The sequence below is a fragment of the Pistacia vera genome, unplaced genomic scaffold (genome assembly GCF_008641045.1).
Source record: "Pistacia vera cultivar Batoury unplaced genomic scaffold, PisVer_v2 Contig260, whole genome shotgun sequence".
Taxonomy (NCBI): Eukaryota; Viridiplantae; Streptophyta; class Magnoliopsida; order Sapindales; family Anacardiaceae; genus Pistacia; species Pistacia vera.
The window spans coordinates 102,590-125,061 of NW_022196069.1; the positions used below are offsets into that span (position 1 = coordinate 102,590).

At 34.1% G+C, this 22,472-nt stretch overlaps 1 protein-coding gene across 1 annotated transcript; it reads left to right on the top strand.

Annotated features, from left to right (window-relative positions):
- Positions 1-3,614: 3,614 nt before the first annotated feature.
- LOC116132782 (TATA box-binding protein-associated factor RNA polymerase I subunit B-like) lies at positions 3,615-10,356 on the top strand. The gene is made up of 6 exons (XM_031418454.1): positions 3,615-3,676; positions 4,689-5,455; positions 6,156-6,992; positions 7,148-7,281; positions 8,173-8,793; positions 9,649-10,356. The coding sequence occupies exons 2-6, from the start codon at positions 4,804-4,806 to the stop codon at positions 10,306-10,308; spliced, it is 2,904 nt and encodes a 967-aa protein (XP_031274314.1). The 5' UTR covers positions 3,615-3,676; positions 4,689-4,803; the 3' UTR covers positions 10,309-10,356.
- Positions 10,357-22,472: the final 12,116 nt, after the last annotated feature.

Consider the following 22,472-nt stretch of genomic DNA (forward strand, 5'->3'; position numbering starts at 1 on the left):
TCACACTCGGCAGGGGATTCATCAATAGAATTTGGCTTCTGACCATTGAGTACAACTCATTCAAACCCATCAAAAATTCTAATAACTTTTGTTGATTAAGGTGTTTAAGATATGCCTTTGTAGAAGCACTATCTGGAGTTGGAAGGCTTACCAAAGAATCCAATTCGTCCCATAACGACTTAAGCTTGTTAAAATAAATTGGCACAGTGTTGGTTCCTTGTGTAAGATTAACAATTTCTCTATGGATACCAAAAGCCCTAGTGCCATTCACTTTGTGATATTGCTCTTTCAGATCCTACCAGACTTGTGAAGCATTGGTTGAATACACAATCCCGTTGAATATTTCTTTGGAGACTGAATTAAAAATCTAGGCAAGAACCAAGGAGTTACACCTTTCCCACTGTGGAGCTAAACGAGCATGTACTGAAGATTTTGTGTGTAAGTTCCAGTAACAAAACCTAGCTTGTTTTTGGCACATAAGGAAACAGTCCTAGCTCTGCTCCAAATACATTAATTTTTTGCTCCTATTAGTTGTTCTGACACTAACACTGACCCTGGTGTATCAGATGGATGAAAATAGAGGGGCGAATTTGAGTTAATCGAAGGTAGAACTGATTCTTCTACCATAGCTGACTGAGCTCAGCTTCCAAAGTCTACAGCTCAAGCTGAACAAATTAACGAGTCTTGAGCCTTTTTCGAGCTAAACCAGCAGAATATGGAGGTTCAATCGAACCAATTTCTAGAAAATTTGCAAGAAATCTCCCACTTTGATACCATGTTGAGGAGAGAAAATTGGGGAAACATCTGTGTATTTCATCGGTCAACAAATACAATTTGTACACTGCTTTTATACTTGCAAACTAACTCAATAAACTACTAATTGCAGTTAACTAACTCTAGTTAATAACTAAGCAAACTTGTAACTAACTCTCTTAACAATAACAGTAACTAACTTTACAGTTTAAACAAACTAACTAAACTGTACAGTACTTAATAAATCAGCTACTATTAACATACAAAATTCAATTTTAGAATTAAGAAGAAATTAAAACTCAAAAAAAATGAAAATAAAATTCATATTTTTCTCTTTGAATAATAATAACCTATTTATTCTCCAATGTAAATCTAAATCTAAATAATCCAAACTAGCATATTTGCGTGGACATAATAGCAGTTCAAGGTGTAAACATCTACAATTAATCTAAAAAATCCACGAATAAATATGTATGAAATCATATATTCTCCAATGTGGTAATACCTTGCGTTGTTACGAGATTCTTGTACAATCTGTCTTCCCAAATGTGTGCATCATTCCAAACAAAGAGGGACCACCAAAGTAGGATTTATAACAAAAAAAAAGGGTAAGTTAGTTTAACAATTTATTATATATATATTGTTAGAGATGGTGAATGGGTCGAGTATGTTGGTATGATACGATCATATAAAATTACATGGCTGAATATAATTTGTATCAACTAATGTAATTCTTTAAGAAGATTGAAGTTTTAATCTTTGGTGGCGTCTTTGCGAGTTAATTTGGATGATGGCAATGATTTTGTGTTCATTAGGGATGGGCATTTTCCCAGTCCTATCGAGAACCCTACTTGACCAGATCTAATCCATAAAAAAAAGCTCATCCAATTCTTAATAAATTAAGATTTTATTAGTTCATTTATAAATAAAAAATAACTTGATGCATCAATATGACGAAACCTCTATAAAAGGCGGCTAAAATCTAGGCTCGATCACACTGTTTTTTCATCGCCATTTTCTCTCAATTTTATCGCTTATCAAATAAACATGGCTCAAAAGCTCTTTGTCGGCGGCAACTGGAAGTGCGTAAGTCTCTTTGTTTACTTTACTCATTCAAATTTTTATTGATCGATTTCATGAGATCCAATCAGTGATTTAGAGTCTTGGATTCTAGTAGTAGTATGAAATTGTCTTTGCAAAAGTAAAGTAATGACTTTGTTTAATAATTTGGTATCAGAATGGAACAACTGACGAAGTGAAGAAGATTGTTACGAACTTACGACCTTGAATGAAATTGAAGTTCCTTTAGAGGATGTTGTTGGTAGGATTTTCCCTGCAAAACCCCCAAAGTCCCAAACTCAAGGCGGGGATGATAGTAACCACATCCCTGCGGGCCAGGCCTGGGGATTTCCTGACATCCCATCCTAGGATTGGGCTGGGCTCAGGGAATCTCCTTGGGCTCACGAGCCGAGCCTCGAGATAGGGGTTCTCAACCTGTGCCCATCACTCATATTGTCTAGGTTTGAAAAACATTTTTTTTTAAATTGATTTTTTCTTTTTTTTACTCTTGAACTTGATTTTTTTCCTTCTCCTAACGTATTTTTTTTTTTTTATTATTCTCTTTACTTATTAAAAGAAAAAAAAAACTGATTTTTTTCCTTTTTAAAACGATATTCGGGAGTAAAGTTCATAGGGCCCCTGATCTTGTAAAATGAATGTTGATTCCTTAACGGCACACTAAAGCCTGGGGGAATTTGTCAATTTCGATACCTGAGGGGGAACTTAGTTATTCAGTTTCTATTATTCAGATGGTTACCCCCACCAGTTTTAAAACCGCATCTGTTATATTGGTGTTGGAATCAGAGGGATAAAATAGTAACTTTATTCATTATGCCCATCCTTTTACTCTATCGAATCTCCCCTCTCATTCGCGGGGAACCCCACCCCTCAACCCACGCCACCGTTTCCATTCCGCCACCCACAGCCACGTTGCAGCCACCAACACAACCCACCCTCCTCGATTCAGCATCTCATTTCGCCACCTACAGCCATGGTACAACCATCAATCGACCACCCATCCACACTCTCACCCATTAAATCTAAAGGACTACAGAAACTTGCGGGGTTTTCCAAGAATAATCTCTGGATGGAGATCCATTAGAGTTCTTATGCTCCTTGGCTGCTCAAATATTGACAAATCGACAGAAAACTTGAGAAAATTTTCATGTTCGGAGTTAGGATGTTAAGAGTGAGTTATTTATAATTTTTGTTTCTTGTTTTTCCACACTTATGTGGATTAATCGAAGGCATGGGTGTGGTGGGTTACTTTGTGTGCAGTGCTGTTTTCTTTTTCTGGATACGTTGGTAATGTCTCTGCTCTGGTTGTGATTTTTGGTAGGGTGGGATGGGAATCTTTTTTCTAATTTTTATTTTATATATTAAAGATTTATTCTGACGTAACGGAGTTAAGGTAAAACCCTTGGGTGCCTTTGTTAGTCCAGGTTTTACATGCGGATTAAACCTGAACCGGCCTGGAAAACTTAGTTACTCCGAGGGGCCAGGATACTAAGAAAAAAAATACCCTCTAAAGAAAATTAAATTTAGAGAAGCAACCGAATAGACTCGCGGGTCGCCGCCAAAACTTGAGTATTTTTCAAACGCTTGCTCTTTAGTTGTTTCACTTCACTACAGCCGGTAATCCTTTATCATTTACATATTGTAATTTATTGTATTTGTATGTTGTTATCAAAGCTTCACTGAATGAGAAGCGTTAATGCTTTAAAATTAGATTTCCTCGTTTATTCTTTCTCATTACTTTAAAGTCTCTCTTCCAATTCTTTTTCTCCGTTTTTCCTATCTGNAAAATTGACAAATCGACAGAAAACTTGAGAAAATTTTCATGTTTGGAGTTAGGATGTTAAGAGTGAGTTTTTTATTATTTTTGTTTCTTGTTTTTCCTTACTTATGTGGATTAATCGAAGGCATGGGTGTGGTGGGTTACTTTGTGTGCAGTGCTGTTTTCTTTTTCTGGATACGTTGGTAATGTCTCTGCTCTGGTTGTGATTTTTGGTAGGGTGGGATGGGAATCTTTTTTCTAATTTTTATTTTATATATTAAAGATTTATTCTGACGTAACGGAGTTAAGGTAAAACCCTTGGGTGCCTTTGTTAGTCCAGGTTTTACATGCGGATTAAACCTGAACCGGCCTGGAAAACTTAGTTACTCCCAGGGGCCAGGATACTAGAAAAAACCAATACCCTCTAAAGAAAATTAAATTTAGAGAAGCAACCGAATAGACTCGCGGGTCGCCGCCAAAACTTGAGTATTTTTCAAACGCTTGCTCTTTAGTTGTTTCACTTCACTACAGCCGGTAATCCTTTATCATTTACATATTGTAATTTATTGTATTTGTATGTTGTTATCAAAGCTTCACTGAATGAGAAGCGTTAATGCTTTAAAATTAGATTTCCTCGTTTATTCTTTCTCATTACTTTAAAGTCTCTCTTCCAATTCTTTTTCTCCGTTTTTCCTATCTGTAATTTAATATATTGTTTAGCTTTTGTAGTATCACTCCAGTTCTGTTCAGTCCAAAACTGTGTTTGTATTTAATTCTTAATTCATATATTGTCACTGAAACAATAAGAAGCCTAGTTACCCTTGTGGCCCACAATTAGTTATGAAACTTGTTTTATTTTGTTGAATTATGAGATGTTCCTCTGACTCTATATATCTAATGGCTTCTGCAGCTAGTAATGCATTGGTTTTCTTGTTTAAGTGTACTGCGCTTTCCTGAGAATAGGAAGTTTTGCTTAGAATTTTGACGTGTTATCATGTCACATATATGCTGTATGCCATGTAAATAATTCAATTTTAGTTGCAACTGTCCTTGCTCATATATTTCTTCTTACTGATGGTTTCCTTTCTATATCTTTTAGGAAATTAAGAATATTTTTTTCATGTAAAGTAGCAACTGGCAACCTCATCAAAATACCTGACTGTTAAAAAGCCCATCACATGCACTAGCATCACTGTTAGATCATCAATCAATCAATGGAGGGTAGAGAGACCCTTCAGTTGACATGCAACACTTGTGGCAATGTAGGCTTTGCGGATGGATTGGATGGCTACTATTACTGCCAGAATTGTGGGGCCCAGGCTGAGGACATCATAGAAACTGGTGTTGCAGATGAGGACTTCATGGCTACCGGTGCTGGCACGGGTACTGCCCTTTACCAGACTAGCCACACCCGCCATGGTGCCAAATCTCGGCCAGTGACTCAATTTGTCCCCCTCTCACAACAGTCAACTTTCTGGTCCCCGCTGTTTGAAGAACCAAAATCCACCACAAATGACGATAACAATACTCCTGGTCCTCAGAATATTTATAAAGTTAAGAGAGAAGAGGTGTATTATGAGGATGGTGTTGGACCCACGGAGCCTGAGGATTTCGGTTTGGGTTCAGATCTAGGAGAGAGTCAGGCAGGGTATGAGGATTATCATTTTGAAGTGAGGATGAAGTATGTCATGGGGGTGCAGTTGATGATTCAGTTACAATGTGAGGCTTTGGTGGAAAAGTTTACTCTTTCTCCTTTGATTTGCGGGGTGGCTGGGTCAATATGGTTGAGGTTTCTTGCATCAACGGGAGTTCTCCATGAAGACTGGGCTGATATTGCGATTAATGAATCTGAGAGTCAAAAACAAGGTATAACACTTTTCCATAGCTTATTTATATTCCGCGAGTTCTAATGCCTTCTTTGTTGTTGTTGTTGTTGTTTTTCTCCATTTTGTTGTCTTCATCATGACTTATGAAGGTTGATCAGGAAAGCTACTAAAGATTTCTTTGATCTATGATTTGTTTGATAGGGAAAAAATAGGAATTTGAAAAATGTACAAGATAAAATAACAGGGAAACGTATAACATTTTTGAAAATATTTAATACATAAGGTCGTGATTGGTGAAATTTATTTTGTAAATTATTCTTTATTTTCGTAAAATCACACACACACACTCACACACATATAATGATTTTTATCACCTCTCTCTAATCATTGATGTACAAAGAAGTTCATTTCTTTTCATCTCTCTTGACGTTATCAATCAAATGAATGAGAAGAATGATGAGTACTTGGTCCTTGTATTTCTTTTTCCTTTCCATCCCCTTTAGCCCTCTCTCATTCTTCATTTGCTCTTAGCATGTTGTCAAAGATGACAAGATTGATATATTTTGAGATTTTATAGTTCACAGTCTTACATGTGATTCATTATATATGTTAACTTCTTTTAAGACTTCATAGTTCACTGTCTTACATATGATTTACTGTATATGTTTAGATACTAAGATGATGGCTTTTCTTCTATTTTAATTTTCTTGATCATTACACATGTTTTGCCACTGATTCAGGAGAATCTGAAGATTTTAAACTTCGTGCGAAATATAGACAAGAGCCTCACAACTTACATGGTCAGAGAGCAGTAATGATATGGTATAGGTTGTTGAGACGGAAGATACCATTATCTTGCTCTTTAGCTGTATCTTTTTTAGCTTGTCATGTTGCAAGGGAAACAGTTTTGCCAACAGACATAGTGAAGTGGTCAATTGAAGGAAAACTTCCATATTTTGCTGCTTTTGTTGAAATCGAAAAACGATATGGGCAGCCTTCAGTTGCCTGTTCTATAAGTACTAGTCATATGTTTAGACCTTCTAAAGCTGTTGCTGTACAAAAGTTGGAATCATTGGCTGCATCCATTGCTGAGTCTATAGGTTTACATTTACCTCCAATAAACTTCTATGCCATTGCCTCCCGCTATCTCAAAAAGTTATCTCTTCCTGTAGAGAAGATTCTTCCTCATGCGTTAAGAATACAGGAGTGGTCAATGCCTCCAGATTTGTGGTTATCAACAAATGAGTTGAGGCTTCCTACTCGTGTTTGTGTAATGTCAATACTGATTGTAGCTATCAGAATTCTCTATAATATAAATGGTTTTGGGGCATGGGAAAGGAGCCTGTCCAGTCGTAATGTTTCCTGTTCAGCATCTATCCCTGGAGAAAAAATGGATCCTGAGTGTCATTTCCAAAGGAGAGATGTTGAAGACAATTCAGTTTCTTCATCCAACACCTTTGATGATTCCGGTGCACAATCTAGTAAGAGTCCATCACAGTTTAAGGAACCTGGATTGGATGCCGAAGAGCTTCTCTATAATCTGGAAGCTAGATATAATGATATCATTGACACCTATGGTATTGCTTTTGAAATAGTTTTAATTGAACATATGAAATTCTGGTTGTTGCCTTCTAAAATTTAATATATGATGCTCTAAATTTTTCTTTCTTTTATTTGATAATTGTAAGAACAAGCAGGAAGAGTTGGTAACTATTTTTCCTTGTATGAGCAGAATATTCCAAGGACTTGCCAACATATCTGCAATATTGCAAGGATGTTGTCTTTGCTGGACTAGAACCACCGCATGATGATCATGAGGAAACAAGGATGATTGAGCAATTTTGGAATTTCTATCAGGATGAAATGGTTAGTTATAGCTTAATGCTGTTATCAACTATGACTTCACAGATGTATGTTGATGAATTAAATATTGTGTCATCTTGGAGTATTTTAATCACAGGGTTAGTCACATCTGCATGGGTAAGATGAGAAAATCTTTCTGGTGTACATTTGGCTAAATGTTTAATCTACTGCACATTTTTTTCCCAAGTTAGAAATAGGCTTCTTTTGCCTCACGACTTTTCCTTTTCAAGTGTATGCAGCTCTCTGAAACATAATCTGATTTTGAAATTTCTCCAGAACTTAAGAACAAGTGTATCTGAAAAAACTCTTGGAAACTGTTTATTCAAATATGTTAGAACTGATGATGAAAGAATAATGTTCAAACACATTATTGGTGATTTGCTTCTTGACAGCGTACTTAGTTAGAAACTTGGAGTATCATTTAAGATAAGTTTCCTATATTTTTTAAATTTGAATTTTCACATAAAATTAACAAATATCTAAGTACTTGAATTGAAAAATTATGGCTGGGATCATTGAAATCATAGCAGAAGCCCATACATTATGGCTGCCCTGGCTTTGCAAAAGTTTGAGCTGCATCAAACATTGTTATCTTTTTATTACTTTGTGCTGCCTTTCATACATTGACCCCTTTTCTTCTATTGGAGGATATGTTGCATTCCATGTTATATTGATGTTTCAATTGAATCTAGAAGTAATATGGTTTTTGTTCTTTCATTATCCCATGCCTATCATGTTTGGAATATCCTGTGGGCTCATGTCTTGGCGTCTTGGGAAGGGGATGGGAATGTGAATGTGAATGATTTCAGCTAGTATAACATTTGGAGTTCTCAAGTTGTGAACTAAAACCATCAAATGTGTGTGCAAACTTGTAAAATTTTTTGTTGATTTCAGGAATCTCAGCCAGCAGAAGACATTGGAATGAGATTTGATATTGTTATTAACCAAAAGAGACCAAGGGATGATAGATCTCTCAACATTCACTTTAAGGAAAACAAAAAAACCAGAGACAAAGGATGTAACGGTACACCAGCTGCTCATTATGGAACCTTTCTTGGAGATGATAATTCACAGAAGGATTTAACAGATGATAACTCTTTGCAAAGTTCAAAAGGAGATCCAAATTCAGAATCCAATGATAAAGCTTCAGTAGAGACTCTAAAAGAAAGAGCCATAAGACGGTTGAAATTAGATATGGAAGAGAAAAGGTTTTGTTATATTCCACCAAGGGTCAAACTCAAGAGACTCGATTACCTTTACTATGTGAGGAAGAAGGATGAAGGTGCCTTTACATATGCTGCACATGCAGATTATTACATATTGCTTCGTGCTTGTGCAAGGGTTGCCCAGGTTGACATTCGAATTATGCATTTCGGAGTCTTGAGTTTTGAGAGGAGACTAGCTTGGCTGGAAAATAGAATCGATCACTGCTTGCATTTGTGCCCTCCTAGTGTTACTTGTGAGTTTTGTGGTGATGTAGTAGAAGTTACTGCAGATGACCCCAATTGTAATATAGTAGATGTTCCAATTGAATTATCAACTTTGAATAAATGACATGAGTAAGTTATATTTATAATGAGCTTATATTTTATTATTGTTTTACTTGGACTCTTTTTCTTTCTTCAAAAGAATTAATTTGAGTGATGATAAGCATGAGACTTGCGAGGTATGTGAATCACTTAGATTGAGTTTGGATGCAGCTANAGTGTATGCAGCTCTCTGAAACATAATCTGATTTTGAAATTTCTCCAGAACTTAAGAACAAGTGTATCTGAAAAAACTCTTGGAAACTGTTTATTCAAATATGTTAGAACTGATGATGAAAGAATAATGTTCAAACACATTATTGGTGATTTGCTTCTTGACAGCGTACTTAGTTAGAAACTTGGAGTATCATTTAAGATAAGTTTCCTATATTTTTTAAATTTGAATTTTCACATAAAATTAACAAATATCTAAGTACTTGAATTGAAAAATTATGGCTGGGATCATTGAAATCATAGCAGAAGCCCATACATTATGGCTGCCCTGGCTTTGCAAAAGTTTGAGCTGCATCAAACATTGTTATCTTTTTATTACTTTGTGCTGCCTTTCATACATTGACCCCTTTTCTTCTATTGGAGGATATGTTGCATTCCATGTTATATTGATGTTTCAATTGAATCTAGAAGTAATATGGTTTTTGTTCTTTCATTATCCCATGCCTATCATGTTTGGAATATCCTGTGGGCTCATGTCTTGGCGTCTTGGGAAGGGGATGGGAATGTGAATGTGAATGATTTCAGCTAGTATAACATTTGGAGTTCTCAAGTTGTGAACTAAAACCATCAAATGTGTGTGCAAACTTGTAAAATTTTTTGTTGATTTCAGGAATCTCAGCCAGCAGAAGACATTGGAATGAGATTTGATATTGTTATTAACCAAAAGAGACCAAGGGATGATAGATCTCTCAACATTCACTTTAAGGAAAACAAAAAAACCAGAGACAAAGGATGTAACGGTACACCAGCTGCTCATTATGGAACCTTTCTTGGAGATGATAATTCACAGAAGGATTTAACAGATGATAACTCTTTGCAAAGTTCAAAAGGAGATCCAAATTCAGAATCCAATGATAAAGCTTCAGTAGAGACTCTAAAAGAAAGAGCCATAAGACGGTTGAAATTAGATATGGAAGAGAAAAGGTTTTGTTATATTCCACCAAGGGTCAAACTCAAGAGACTCGATTACCTTTACTATGTGAGGAAGAAGGATGAAGGTGCCTTTACATATGCTGCACATGCAGATTATTACATATTGCTTCGTGCTTGTGCAAGGGTTGCCCAGGTTGACATCCGAATTATGCATTTCGGAGTCTTGAGTTTTGAGAGGAGACTAGCTTGGCTGGAAAATAGAATCGATCACTGCTTGCATTTGTGCCCTCCTAGTGTTACTTGTGAGTTTTGTAGTGATGTAGTAGAAGCTACTGCAGAGGACCCCAATTGTAATATAGTAGATGTTCCAATTGAATTATCAACTTTGAATAAATGACATGAGTAAGTTATATTTATAATGAGCTTATATTTTATTATTGTTTTACTTGGACTCTTTTTCTTTCTTCAAAAGAATTAATTTGAGTGATGATAAGCATGAGACTTGCGAGGTATGTGAATCACTTAGATTGAGTTTGGATGCAGCTAGTGTGGGGGGATGTGTTTACTGATTTTTTCTTTTTTTTTTGGTACGAGATTTATGAATTAAGTTATGGTTCATTTTGAGTGATTTTATTTTTAAAAAATAAGTTGATAGGATTGTTGAGAATTAGTACAGCTGAATTGTGAGTAATTTTGAGATATTTGTGTTGAGTGGTCTTTTGATTATGATAGATCTCCGTGAGGCAACATATTGTTTAATTCATGATGATGGTGTATGCAAAGTCAATGTTTTAAAACCCGGTTCGACCAATTGAATCGGTTCAATCAAGACCTAGTGCATTTATTGGGTCGGGTTATTAATTTTACTATTTATAGAAAACCTTAGAAATTAATATGGTAATCGGTGAACAATTGAAGGCTGGGATATTGGAGGTTTTGAAGAGGAATTGCCGGTGAGTGCAAAAGTGGTGATAGAGGTGATTTTTGGTGAATAAATCAAACCAAAAATCGTAAAAATAAATCGGCGACAGTAGCGGGCTGTTGTAGATGATTAGCTAGTTGAATAGAGGAGAGGTAGAATGAGTTTTGATCAGGGGAGTGTTTTCATAGTGATCGAGGAGTGTTGTCATCATTGAAAATAGTCCTAATTTGCTCTAGATTGTTAACGCCAATGTTCTAAAACCCAACCCGGTCAGGCGACCGTCTGACCGGGTCTTGGGTTGAGCGATCAAATCGATTGAACTAATGGGTTAGACCAATGATGTCATCATGACATCACAACCTCAAAATAAAAAATTCAATAACATATGTCCGCTCTTTCCGTCTCAATTTCGCTGCTGCCTTGGTGCCTTTTTTTCTTTTTTGTCTAATAAACCAAAAACCTAAAGAACCAGAACTCAAAGGAACAGAGAGACATATCACTCTCCATTGCTGTGTCTAATGAAGTTCTTTTGAGTAATCTCTCTCTTTTTTCAACGCATGGACTGGAAGGGACACTTTCATTTGGAATTTGAATTCGATTGATCAAAATCCATAAAGAAACTCTGAGTCTTGAGGGATTCTGGATTCGGGGTCAATGATGGGTTTTTTATTTTATGATCTGGGTTTTGTTTGTTTGTTGATATTTTATTCTCGATTGAGTCTTTTTTTAATTTCCATTATTTTGCATTCACAAAAATGTTAGTTTCTGTTTTTAAAATGATCTTTATATTTTAATTGTGGTTTTTGATGTTTGTTTTACACTTGTGTGATTCTATTTGTTTTTTGGTGGATTTTGATTATTTATAGCTTTTTTTAATGTCTAGATAAACAAAAATGGTTGGATCAGAGGAGAACAACCAAGGAGTGGTTGGAGCAACAAACCTTCGAGGTACAACCTTAAATTTTGTTCTTTAATCTCTTATTGAATGTCTAGATTTAAAGAAAAGGTGGTTTTAGATTTTTGAATTTGACTGATAAATCATAACTTTAATAAGTAGGCTTTTGATTATGAATTAAAAGAGGGTTTACGCGCTGGCGGAGGAAAACTTATGGCAACAACCGGACACAATTGGCGAGCATTAACCAGTAACCAGAGGCCAACCCAGGATTTTTGCCTGGCCTCCGCGAATTCGCTTAAATAATTAGTAAAAACTTTAAGAAAATCACTAAACCTTAAGCAAATGAAATAATACAATATCAATAATCTAAAAGAAAATAATGCAATAACACAATACTTTACTACTTGAATAAATCTTTGAGAAGCAAAACCTTGAGTAAATTATGTTGAAAATAACATCCAATTCACGAAGAAACACAAGAAAATTTTTACGTGGAAAAACTTCTTCAATTAAAGAGAGTAAAAGACCACGGGAATCTAACGATCCACTTAAATCCAATATAATTAAAAGAGTTTACAACAATTACAATCCACAAAAAATGTTTTACACAAATTTCTTATTTCTCCTCTTTTTTTTTAATTCTTTTTTTTATTTTTGGTTTTCAAATATTATAATATAAATTTTTATGACTTTAATAAGGTTTAGCCTAAGTTAAAGTCAATCAAAACTTAAATTAAGTCAACGTTGTCTTGACTTTTAATATGAATTAATAAAAAATGGAAAATTTTCTTAGTATAAACATAAATGATAACTCAAACTTTTTTAATAATTTTGAGCAGTCAAACGGTGACGTTTGAAATGTAGAAAAGTGATAGGTAAATGGTGAAAAACAACATTTAGTCAAATATAGTTAAGGTTTAATTTGGGAAAGCATGAACATTTTTAAACACAAAACAAACTCACAAGATTCATGCCTTTTTCCATCAAATTAGAATAAAAAACCTTCAAAAAATAAGCATGATTTAACCATAAAATAAACTAAAATGAAATGAGCAATACACATACCTAAAACTAATAAAACAGAAAACGAAGCTAATTCTGACACCTTGATTAGTGAAAGCTTCAATAATTTCAATCTTTAAAAGTTTTAAGAACGAATAACATAGAGAAAATGAGAGAGAGAATGAGAGAGTAAAAAATTTTAGGGATAAAATCTTAAAAAACAGATAGACGTAGAAAAAAGTGAAGAGAGTTTTAAATTTTTAATATAATACATGCCTGAAAAAAAAAAAAAAAATATATATATATATATATATATAGTAAGTTTTTTATGAGTCTGGATATATAATATATATATATTTTTTTTTTAAATCTGAAGGTATGTGTGGATATATATATTAATAGATTTTTTTATGGTCTATATAAATAATTTTATTTTAAAATATGGCCTACCCTCCAAGGGGCTAGGTGCGCCACCTATCAGTAACCACAATTAATATCGGAATATAATGACTTAAGAAATTAGAGTCAAGGAAGATGAAGTACAACCTGATTGAAGAATGAAGATCCAATATTGGAGATGGTTTTTTTTTTTATTATTATTATTAACTGTTAAGTGACCTGTTTTACCCACTGGGTTGGTCGAACCGGCATTTAGTACTATTTCGTCGGTCTATTACTGGTTTGAAAGTGAGTTTTTGGCTATAACCGAGTTTTATTGTTGATCGGATCAGAGTCGACGTCGGTTCCTAGTCAGACAAGTCAGACTGATCACTGATCAGTCCGATTCAGGTTTCAAAATAGTGGACAATGCCGACGATGGTGTTTAGGGTTTTTTTTTTTTTTTTTTTTTTTTTTTTCTTGTTTGTTTAGGACTCTTTTGGGTATTTAAGTGTGATTGAGATTACTTTTTTGGGGGCCGAATTTTTGCAGAATTTCAAATATGCAAGGACTTATAGTAATATTTAAGGGTGTTTTTGTTAAATTTCAAATCTTTGGACACCAGTTTGACCTGCCGATCAAATTAGTTAAATCGATCAACCTTGGACTCAACCACTTGCCGCGTTTTACCTCGAGTTGGTTATTAAAACACTATGCAAAGTATGAAAATTTGGTTATTAAAACTAACATTGCAGCTTGTCATTGGTTAGCTCACAAATGGGTAGGCGAGACCCATACAAGCAGACAGAATTCATTTAGTGAGCTGTCTCGCCTACCCATTTGTGAGCTAACTAATGACAAGCTGTCACGTCATAGGTTGTGACTTGTGAGATTGACTTGTGAATCTGACATTACTCTTTACAACTTTTTATATAACTTTTTTATATAATCCTGATGTGGCAACTCGCGATTGATCAATTAACAGTGGATCTCATTTGCTCAAATACAAACTGATCAATCGCGAGCTACTACCTCAAGGTTGTATAAAAAAGTTGTAAGTGTAATTTATGAGCAATGTTTCACTTACATCACTCTTTTACACAATTTTCATTATATTATGATGTGGCGTATGACATAATCACACAAAATTTTAATTATTTTAAATTTTTAATATTATAATAAAATTTGTGTGATTGTAGCATATATCACATCATAATGTTTATAAAATAGTATAAAAAAATAGTATAAGTATAACATTACTCGTAATTTATTATTATGTAATATATCAATAATATTATCACATCATGATGTTTATAGAATGGTATAAAAAAATAATGTAAACACTCATAATTTATTATTACGTAATATATCAATAATATTATGTTTACATCAGTGCCCGATATCACTTTCTTACATCGTGACGTGCCAGTGGACGCTCGAGTAATTGGTAACAATGATTTAAGAGTGATGCTATGGGTACTAATGGATGGGTACTAATTTGTGTACTAACTAAAGCATAGTACCCGTACTATGCGCATAGTACGGGTACTATGCTTTAGTTAGTACACAAATTAGTACCCATCCATTAGTATCCAAAGTATTATTCATGATTTAAAACTTGGCCTGACTTAGACTAGTCAGACCGAGAACGAGTCGGGCCAGTTAGGGTGAAAAATCGAAAACATTATTTCACCCATTTTGACCCGTCGTTGGACCGGTGTTACTGTATCAAACCGCTGGCCCAACTGGTTTTCTGCCAAAACCGGGTTAACCCTTATTCCCGATTTCAAAAATCTAAATAGAGCTGCCTTTTACCATTTTCATTCGACAATCGAAGTATCGAACCCTAACCTACATTTTCTCTCTTCCACTGTCGCTTTCTTCGATCGACCACCGCCACCGGCAGCACTGCAGTCGCCGTCCGACGAGTTACCCGTCTCATTTCATCTTCACTTTATCGATAATCGAACCCTAAGTTTGTGATAGTACTTTTTACAGCATGCGTTCATCTTCTTCTTGCTGGCTGCATCTAAATTAGACGCCTTCTGTTGGGTTATTGTTCAAGCCTTTAGATAGATGTGCTACTGATTGTTGAAGTCCTGGAAATGTTCATAAATCGAAAATCTGGGAAGTTTGAGTTGTGTGAGTCTTAATGTAATGCTATTTTCAGAGTTGTAGAAGGAATAACATTTTGAGAAGAATGATGTTGTAAAATCCTGCTGCTTTTGTTTTCTCATCATTCTCAATGTTTTGGAGACATTTATAAGAAGAGCAGAGGAATTGCAGTTACTAATGTGTTTGATAATTTTATTTAGATTTACCTTACAAGAAAGGCTATAAGCCTTTAATATTTCTGAAAGGACTAAAGCTTTATTTCAAGTCAATTTTTTTAGTCTCACTTAACCATATCTATTTCTTGGTAGTTTTTATCACAATCGATATATTAATGAGCAATTTTATTATAGATTTAAGCCAGCTCCTACTCAAGTCTTATTATCTGAAGAAATCACTGGGTCCCTTAGAAAACTAGAGGTATGCTGAGTTTTCATTCTTGATGATTATTGTGCAAACGCTGGAAATATAAGAAAAATGTTATCTCAATTCTGCTTTTTTCTCAGACTACAGTTCTGATCTATTGCTCCCTGTCTCTGTGTATGTGCTTCTTTGTGTGTAATCATTTGTTTGATGACCGGTTGATAAGGCTAGGATGAAATACAGTTCAAATTTTATATATATTTCCCTATTATCTGACCAGATTATAGAGATCTCTTTTTGATGAAATACAGGTTGATCAAGACATACTTTTGTTTCATTTCATCAACTTGGTTCTTTTGATGCAAACCCCGGATTCTGGAGATCTCTTTTTGTTTTAAAGAGAAAACTACAAACAAAAAGGTCATCTACTAGAGTACTACAAGCGAAAGTATGATTATTATACTGGTAGAATTGTTTAAGTTGTTTAAAAGATAAGAGAAAAAAAGAAACTCTGATGAACTTCTCTTCAATAATTGAATATGCACGTGTGATTTGAGAGTACTGAAGCTTACAAATCAACTTGCCATTAACTAGTGCTAGAACATAAAATAAAAGAATATATTAATCATATGCATGTTAATTATATAATGGTTTAAATTAAAAGTAAGTATTGGGGAAGAGGCTTGGTAAGCTTTATGCAGAAAGTAGAATAATGGAAGGTTCAATCAGCTTCCAGATTCTTGTAATCACGAGTGCTCGCACAATTGTGCAAAAAGGTGGTAAAAAAAGCAACTCAGCTACATGCGACGTCTTAGATTTTAAAAGTGTTAGTGGATCACAATTTGGGTTGAGCAACAGTCTAATTATTCTTCATGTTATACTGAGAACCTTGACAGTGAAATTTCTCCTTCTTCTACTAGTGACCTTAGGAGGTGGCTGAGGTAATTTATGGAAGTGATTATCATAAAGTGTGAACAATCTAACTTGGTTAGATTTGTATTGCTTGAATATGAGGTTGTGATTTAGAGTAGTTGGATGTTATGTGGAGGATATTTGATTTCTGCTCATTATTTTTTTATTGAAGTTGAAGCCTCCAAATATCATGTCCCGGAGAATTCTTTTAAGTGTTTTAGCGATAACTTTGTAATTTTTTTTATCACTCTTTGTTTCTACTTATGTATGACTGATTTCCTTCAACCTCTATGTACAGATCCAACTGCACTTAAAGAAATGGAATGAAATAATGTTTGGTTGGGTGTCATTTCCTTTTTCCCTTGTGTATTAGTTTGAGTTGCCACTTGCAAGCAGCAGCTGCTTATATAAAATCAATTAACCATAATAAAGACCATAAGAATGGAATGAATAAGTTTATGAATTTTGAAGAAATCTGGATTGGTTTTTTTCTTAGCTGACGTCAGCATGATGATGTCATCGGTTCGACCCGACGGTTGGATTGGTTGAACCGCTACCTGACCAAGTCATTGACTGTCAGTTATTAAAACATTGATTGGTAGTATCATTGTTCTTTAACGCTCAAGTTGCACAGCTCGATTTGATTGTCTGCATTTGGGATTTATAGGGTTTTTTTTATCCGCTAAGGTTGAGGTAACGACTCTTTTACCCTATCTCATCGATACACTTCATTTTTGATACAACAAAGAAAAAAGAATATATATATATTAGTGGCTTTGTAGATATTGCATTGTTTTGTCTTTTAAGACTAGCAAAAATAATACCTTGATTCAGGCTATTTATTTTTTTCTTTGAATGATATTGAGTTATTGTATTATATTTCCTGCTTGTATTCAGCAACCACACGGAGCATAATTTGTATATTTGATTGCATTATTAGTAAGTTTTATTGAAGTTTAATTTTTTTGTTTTGTTGTAATGTTTTTGCATATTTTGGAGATAGGGCTTTTAGTTACTTCTGTTTGCATTGACGGAAGGAGGATTTTTGGATAGATTTGACCTAAGAGATTTGTTTATGGTATCATGAAGGTTTCGAAGATTGAGACTGCGAGTGATTCCAGTGGGAAAGTCATGAGGAGAGCGTGTTCTTAGTTATGATTTGAGGTTGGCAAGGCGATGCAAGAGAAGGCACATGCCTCTGAAAAGTTTACTTACCGTAGCCATAAGGCTTCAAAACAAACTGTTAACAGTGATATCAAAACAACAAGAATAATGGGTCTGGCAGAAGGAGTAGTAGTTGATTCAGATTAGAGGTGTTTCTAAATGATATGGTACAGTATTGTGTAGATAGTGATGTTGGGTGTGCAATATGTTAATGATGCTGTAAGGATATGTTGGTGAGGTTTTAGATTCTCAGTATATGATGTTTGTAGATAATTTAAAAGAAATGGGAAATCATACATGCTTGATTTTGCTCCGAATAATGGGACCTCAGTAGTTGTAAGGTATGAGGAAGAAAATGGTTCTAGAAATGACTGTCTGGAGAATTTTGAAACCATCAAAGTGAAGGGAACATAGAAATTGAAAATATTTTGAGAAGTCAATTGGATAAAGAAAATATTGAAGATCCTGTTTCTTCAAGGGACATACGGTTGCTTAAGATGGCGGAAGTACAAGGAGACCTGCCAAGGTACGAGTATTTTTATGATAACGAATGAATGATTTGATTTTGATTATTGAAGCTAAGAGTTGTCTAGCATTTAAATCTTTTTGTAAAATGAAGTTTTCATAGAATGTTTCACTTAAAAGGTTTTTTTTTTTTTTTTTTTTTTTGACATTTTGATATCTTTATAAAGATTTTGAGCAGTGAACCAAAGGATTTGAAGAATTGCTGGCCCAGAAAGATTCAGAGAGAAGAAGCTTAATGGATCAAATTGAGAGGTTGGATCTATTTTTTATATTTACCGGAACTCCTTGTAATAGTTTTGCACATTTTATTTGATTAAACCATATTGAAAGATCCCTAGGTGGATCTGAACTGTCCGCATTCTGGAATTGATGTAAATGCTAGGCTACGTTATAGTTTTTACACGCATTGTCAAATTATAAGCCTCTTCAATTTTTAATTTTGTTGGTATGTGCCTTGAATCATGTTTGTATGTAACTTATGAATTTACTGCATGTTGATTTTCTGCTGATTAGTTATAGCATATTTAACCAAATTTTTTTCTTTATGTTATTCCTATATTGCTTCAATTTGACTTTGGAACAAAGCTGTCTGTTTAAATTTTGTTTACAAGTTTTTGTAAGCCAACTTCATTTTTTGGGTCTTATGATGCAGCTTAAGTGAAGTTGCAAAGTCAAAATTCTTCAGAAGGAGATGGTCATTTAACTGCTGAGATCACTGAACTAAAGAACCAGTTAGAGGGAAAAAAAAAAAAAAAAAAAAAAAAAGCAGCACTGCAACATTCGGAAAGCCTGAATCAAAGACTGATACTTAAAGACTCCATGAGTAACCAAGAGCTGCAAGATACTCACAAAGAACCGATCAATACTATTTCCAGTAGTATTTCTTTATGGCAGAACTTCAAAAACCTTTTGACATAACAGACTATGAAGCTCTTTTGCGTGATGCATCTCAGGGAAGGCATCAATCAGTGTATTTTACGAACTTATATTTTGCATATAGTTTAAAATTGAAATTAAATTATCATTCACCTTTTGCATTACTGAAATCCATCTTCAAATTATGCAAGTAAATACAAAGGTGTTTCAGAGAATGCTTCCCTTATTTTGACAATGCAGGTTCTACAAGATGTGTCTGATGGCTGCAACAAACTTGTGATTAAAAGAATGGGTGAAATTGATATAAAATCTTTTCAACATGCATGGTCACTGAAGTTCGCTGATGGAGACTGGCAGGCAAAGTCTGCTCAATTATATTCATCATGGGAAGAATGTATGGGGGATCCTCACAGGTCTCCTTCCAAGAGAGTCAGCATCTAAGGCAACATGCAGGTATGTATATAAACCTATCCATCCATACCCTTCTGAAACTTCAGTTTTGTTTGAAAATATCAAGAAGTAGATGATCACTGGGGCTGTTTTATGTGCTAGACACGTGGATGAATATTTTTTGTTGAACCCACTCTTATATTTTACCTATGCACCATTCATGTCTCTTTAAACTTCATTTTGTGCCCTGGAGCAACAAATATAACTTCACCTTCGGTTTTTTGAATATTATTACTCAACTTCTACTGGGATCCAGAAATCGATTGCCTTAATTGAGTCAAATGATTATTATTATTATAATATTTATTAGAAAACTGACTTCCAGAATGGTTCATCTTCAAACCATGATTTTGTTTAGAAACATAATAATTTCATTTGCCCTGTTCTGATTGAGTTATTGACTAATGCAGGAAGTAATAGATGGGGACGATGCAAAATGTTTTAACATTAAGATAAGGCTTGAATGTTGAGTTCATCCTAAAATTTGCAATTTAATCAAAATTAGAAACTGATTAGGGAAGAGAAATATTATCTAGATGTCTATCATGAAAAAAGCTTGATATGTACTAAAAATTGGCATTATTACAGCCAGAGAAATGAATGCATATTAATAAACTTACTATTGTGTAGCTCAAGATGTGATGCGATATCAGAATCAACTGGAAATACTACTATCCGTCCACGCAATTCTCTTGCTCTCTGCTTTGGCTTTTGTTGAGATGCATCTTGCAAAAGAGCTTCATAGTTTGTTATGTTAAAAGGCTTTTAAAGTTTTGCCATAAAGAAATGCTACTGGAAATACTACTGATCGATTCTTTGCGAGCATCTTGCAACTCTTGGTTATTCATGGAGTCTTTAAACTCAAATATCAGTGTTTGATTCAGGCTTTCCGAATGTTACAGTGCTTTTTTTTTTTTTTTTTTTTTTTTTCCCTCTTAACTGGTTCTTAGTTCAGTGATCTCAGCAGTTAAATGACTATCTCCTTCTGAAGAATTTTGACTTTGCTACTTCACTTTAAGAGTTTAAGCTGCATCAATAATAACCCAAAAAATGAAGTTAGCTTAACAAAAACTTTAGACAAAATTTCAACCGACAGCTTGTTTCCAAAGTCAAATTGAAGCAATATAGGAACTAACATCAAAAGAATTTGGTTAAATATACTATAACTAATCAGCAGAAAATCAACATGTAGTAAATTCATAAGTTACAGGCAAACATGATTCAAGGCAGATACGGCATACCCAACAAAATTAAAATTTGAAGAGGCTTATAATTTGACATTACATTTAAAACTATAAAATAGCCTGGCATTTGCATCATTTCCAGAATGCCGACAGTTCAGTTCCAGCTATGGGATCTCTCAATGATGGTTTAATTAAATAAAATGTGCAAAACGATTACAAGGATGTTTCGGTAAAATATAAAAATAGATACCAAACTCTTTTAATTTGATCCATTAAGCTTCTTTTCTCTTAATCTTTCTGGGCCAGCAATTCTTCGAATCCCGTGGTTCGCTTGCTCAAAACTCTTTATAAAGATATCAAATCGTCAATAAAAAGGGCAAAAGAAAAAAAACATTTTGAGCAATGTTTTAATAACTAACTTGAGTTGAAACTTGGCAAACTGATCGGGTTTTAGAACCTGTCAAACTGATCAGGTTTCAAGTTGACCCGTTGAGCTAGTTCAACCGGTGATGTTATCATGTTGATGACATAAGCAAAAAAATTCTAAGATCCATAATTCCAAATTACAAATTCCTAAAAAAAGCATCATCAAACCTCAATACAATCCGTGTTATAACTTATTACAAATCAAAATGACAAAATTCATGAAGAAAACACATAATAATTAATAAACATTTTAGCAAAAAAATGATCTTCAATCCGTCCTCGATTGAACTTCACATACCATTTGATATATCATTCTCCATATAATGATTGTTCCAATTCATCATAATTAAGTTAACCAATCTCATCTTCTTCGTCAACTATCCAAGATTCAGTTTTATCGATACTTTCATAATCAACGGGATCAAAAGTAATTTTCTTGTAACAATTTATGAAAGACCATAATTAAATATTAAAATCATGACCAATACAGACATCAAGGAAAATAAAATAAGAGATAATAATTAATAAGAAAAATGATGAAGGCTTTTATACATATTTTGCAAACGCAAGTTATAATGAACGAAAACAAGATCATTCAACCGTTGATGCTCCAATATGTTCCTCTTTTTAGTATGTATGCATTAAAAAACACTTTAATTTCGCTTACATCTCGAAAAGGTTGAAGTTTGACTTAGAATTTTGATTGCAAACTTTTGCAAATTTGGAGCACTAAACCCAAATGTCCTCCACCATTCATCTAATTGAGAATAGAACATAAGAAATAAACACAATTTCATCACTCAAAAATCAAACTTAAAAATTTAATAACTACTACATACCAGCACATGTAGTTTTGCAAGTTTGAAGGACAAGCTCATGAGAAAAACTTCCTTGACGGTCTCGATATAATCTACTATCTTCCAGTAAAATTGTCTTGTTCAATTTGAACGCACTTGCTTTACTCTCAATAGTGTCAAGGAAACAACACATGACCTCTGGTTTGAAGGAAAAAGTTGTTTCGTCATATTTAAAAGCATAATTCAAATAATACGCTACTACATGAGTATCACGGCGTAACATCTTATCCCAACATATCTTAATAATTCTTGTATAAGGTTTGTACAAACTTTTTTTATTCTTTAACAGCTTCTTGATCCCCATCTTTGTTCTGTGCATGCCATCATACATATATCCTATTGAAGGTCTCTCATTTGAATTTACAATCCGAAGCATACACATCAATGGACTAACAACTTTTGAAATTGTACCCATATCATCCTAGAATTGGTTATCTAGAATTATGGAAATAAATGTTTTGTTTTTATTAGTTTTTGCATGTCAAGACTTCA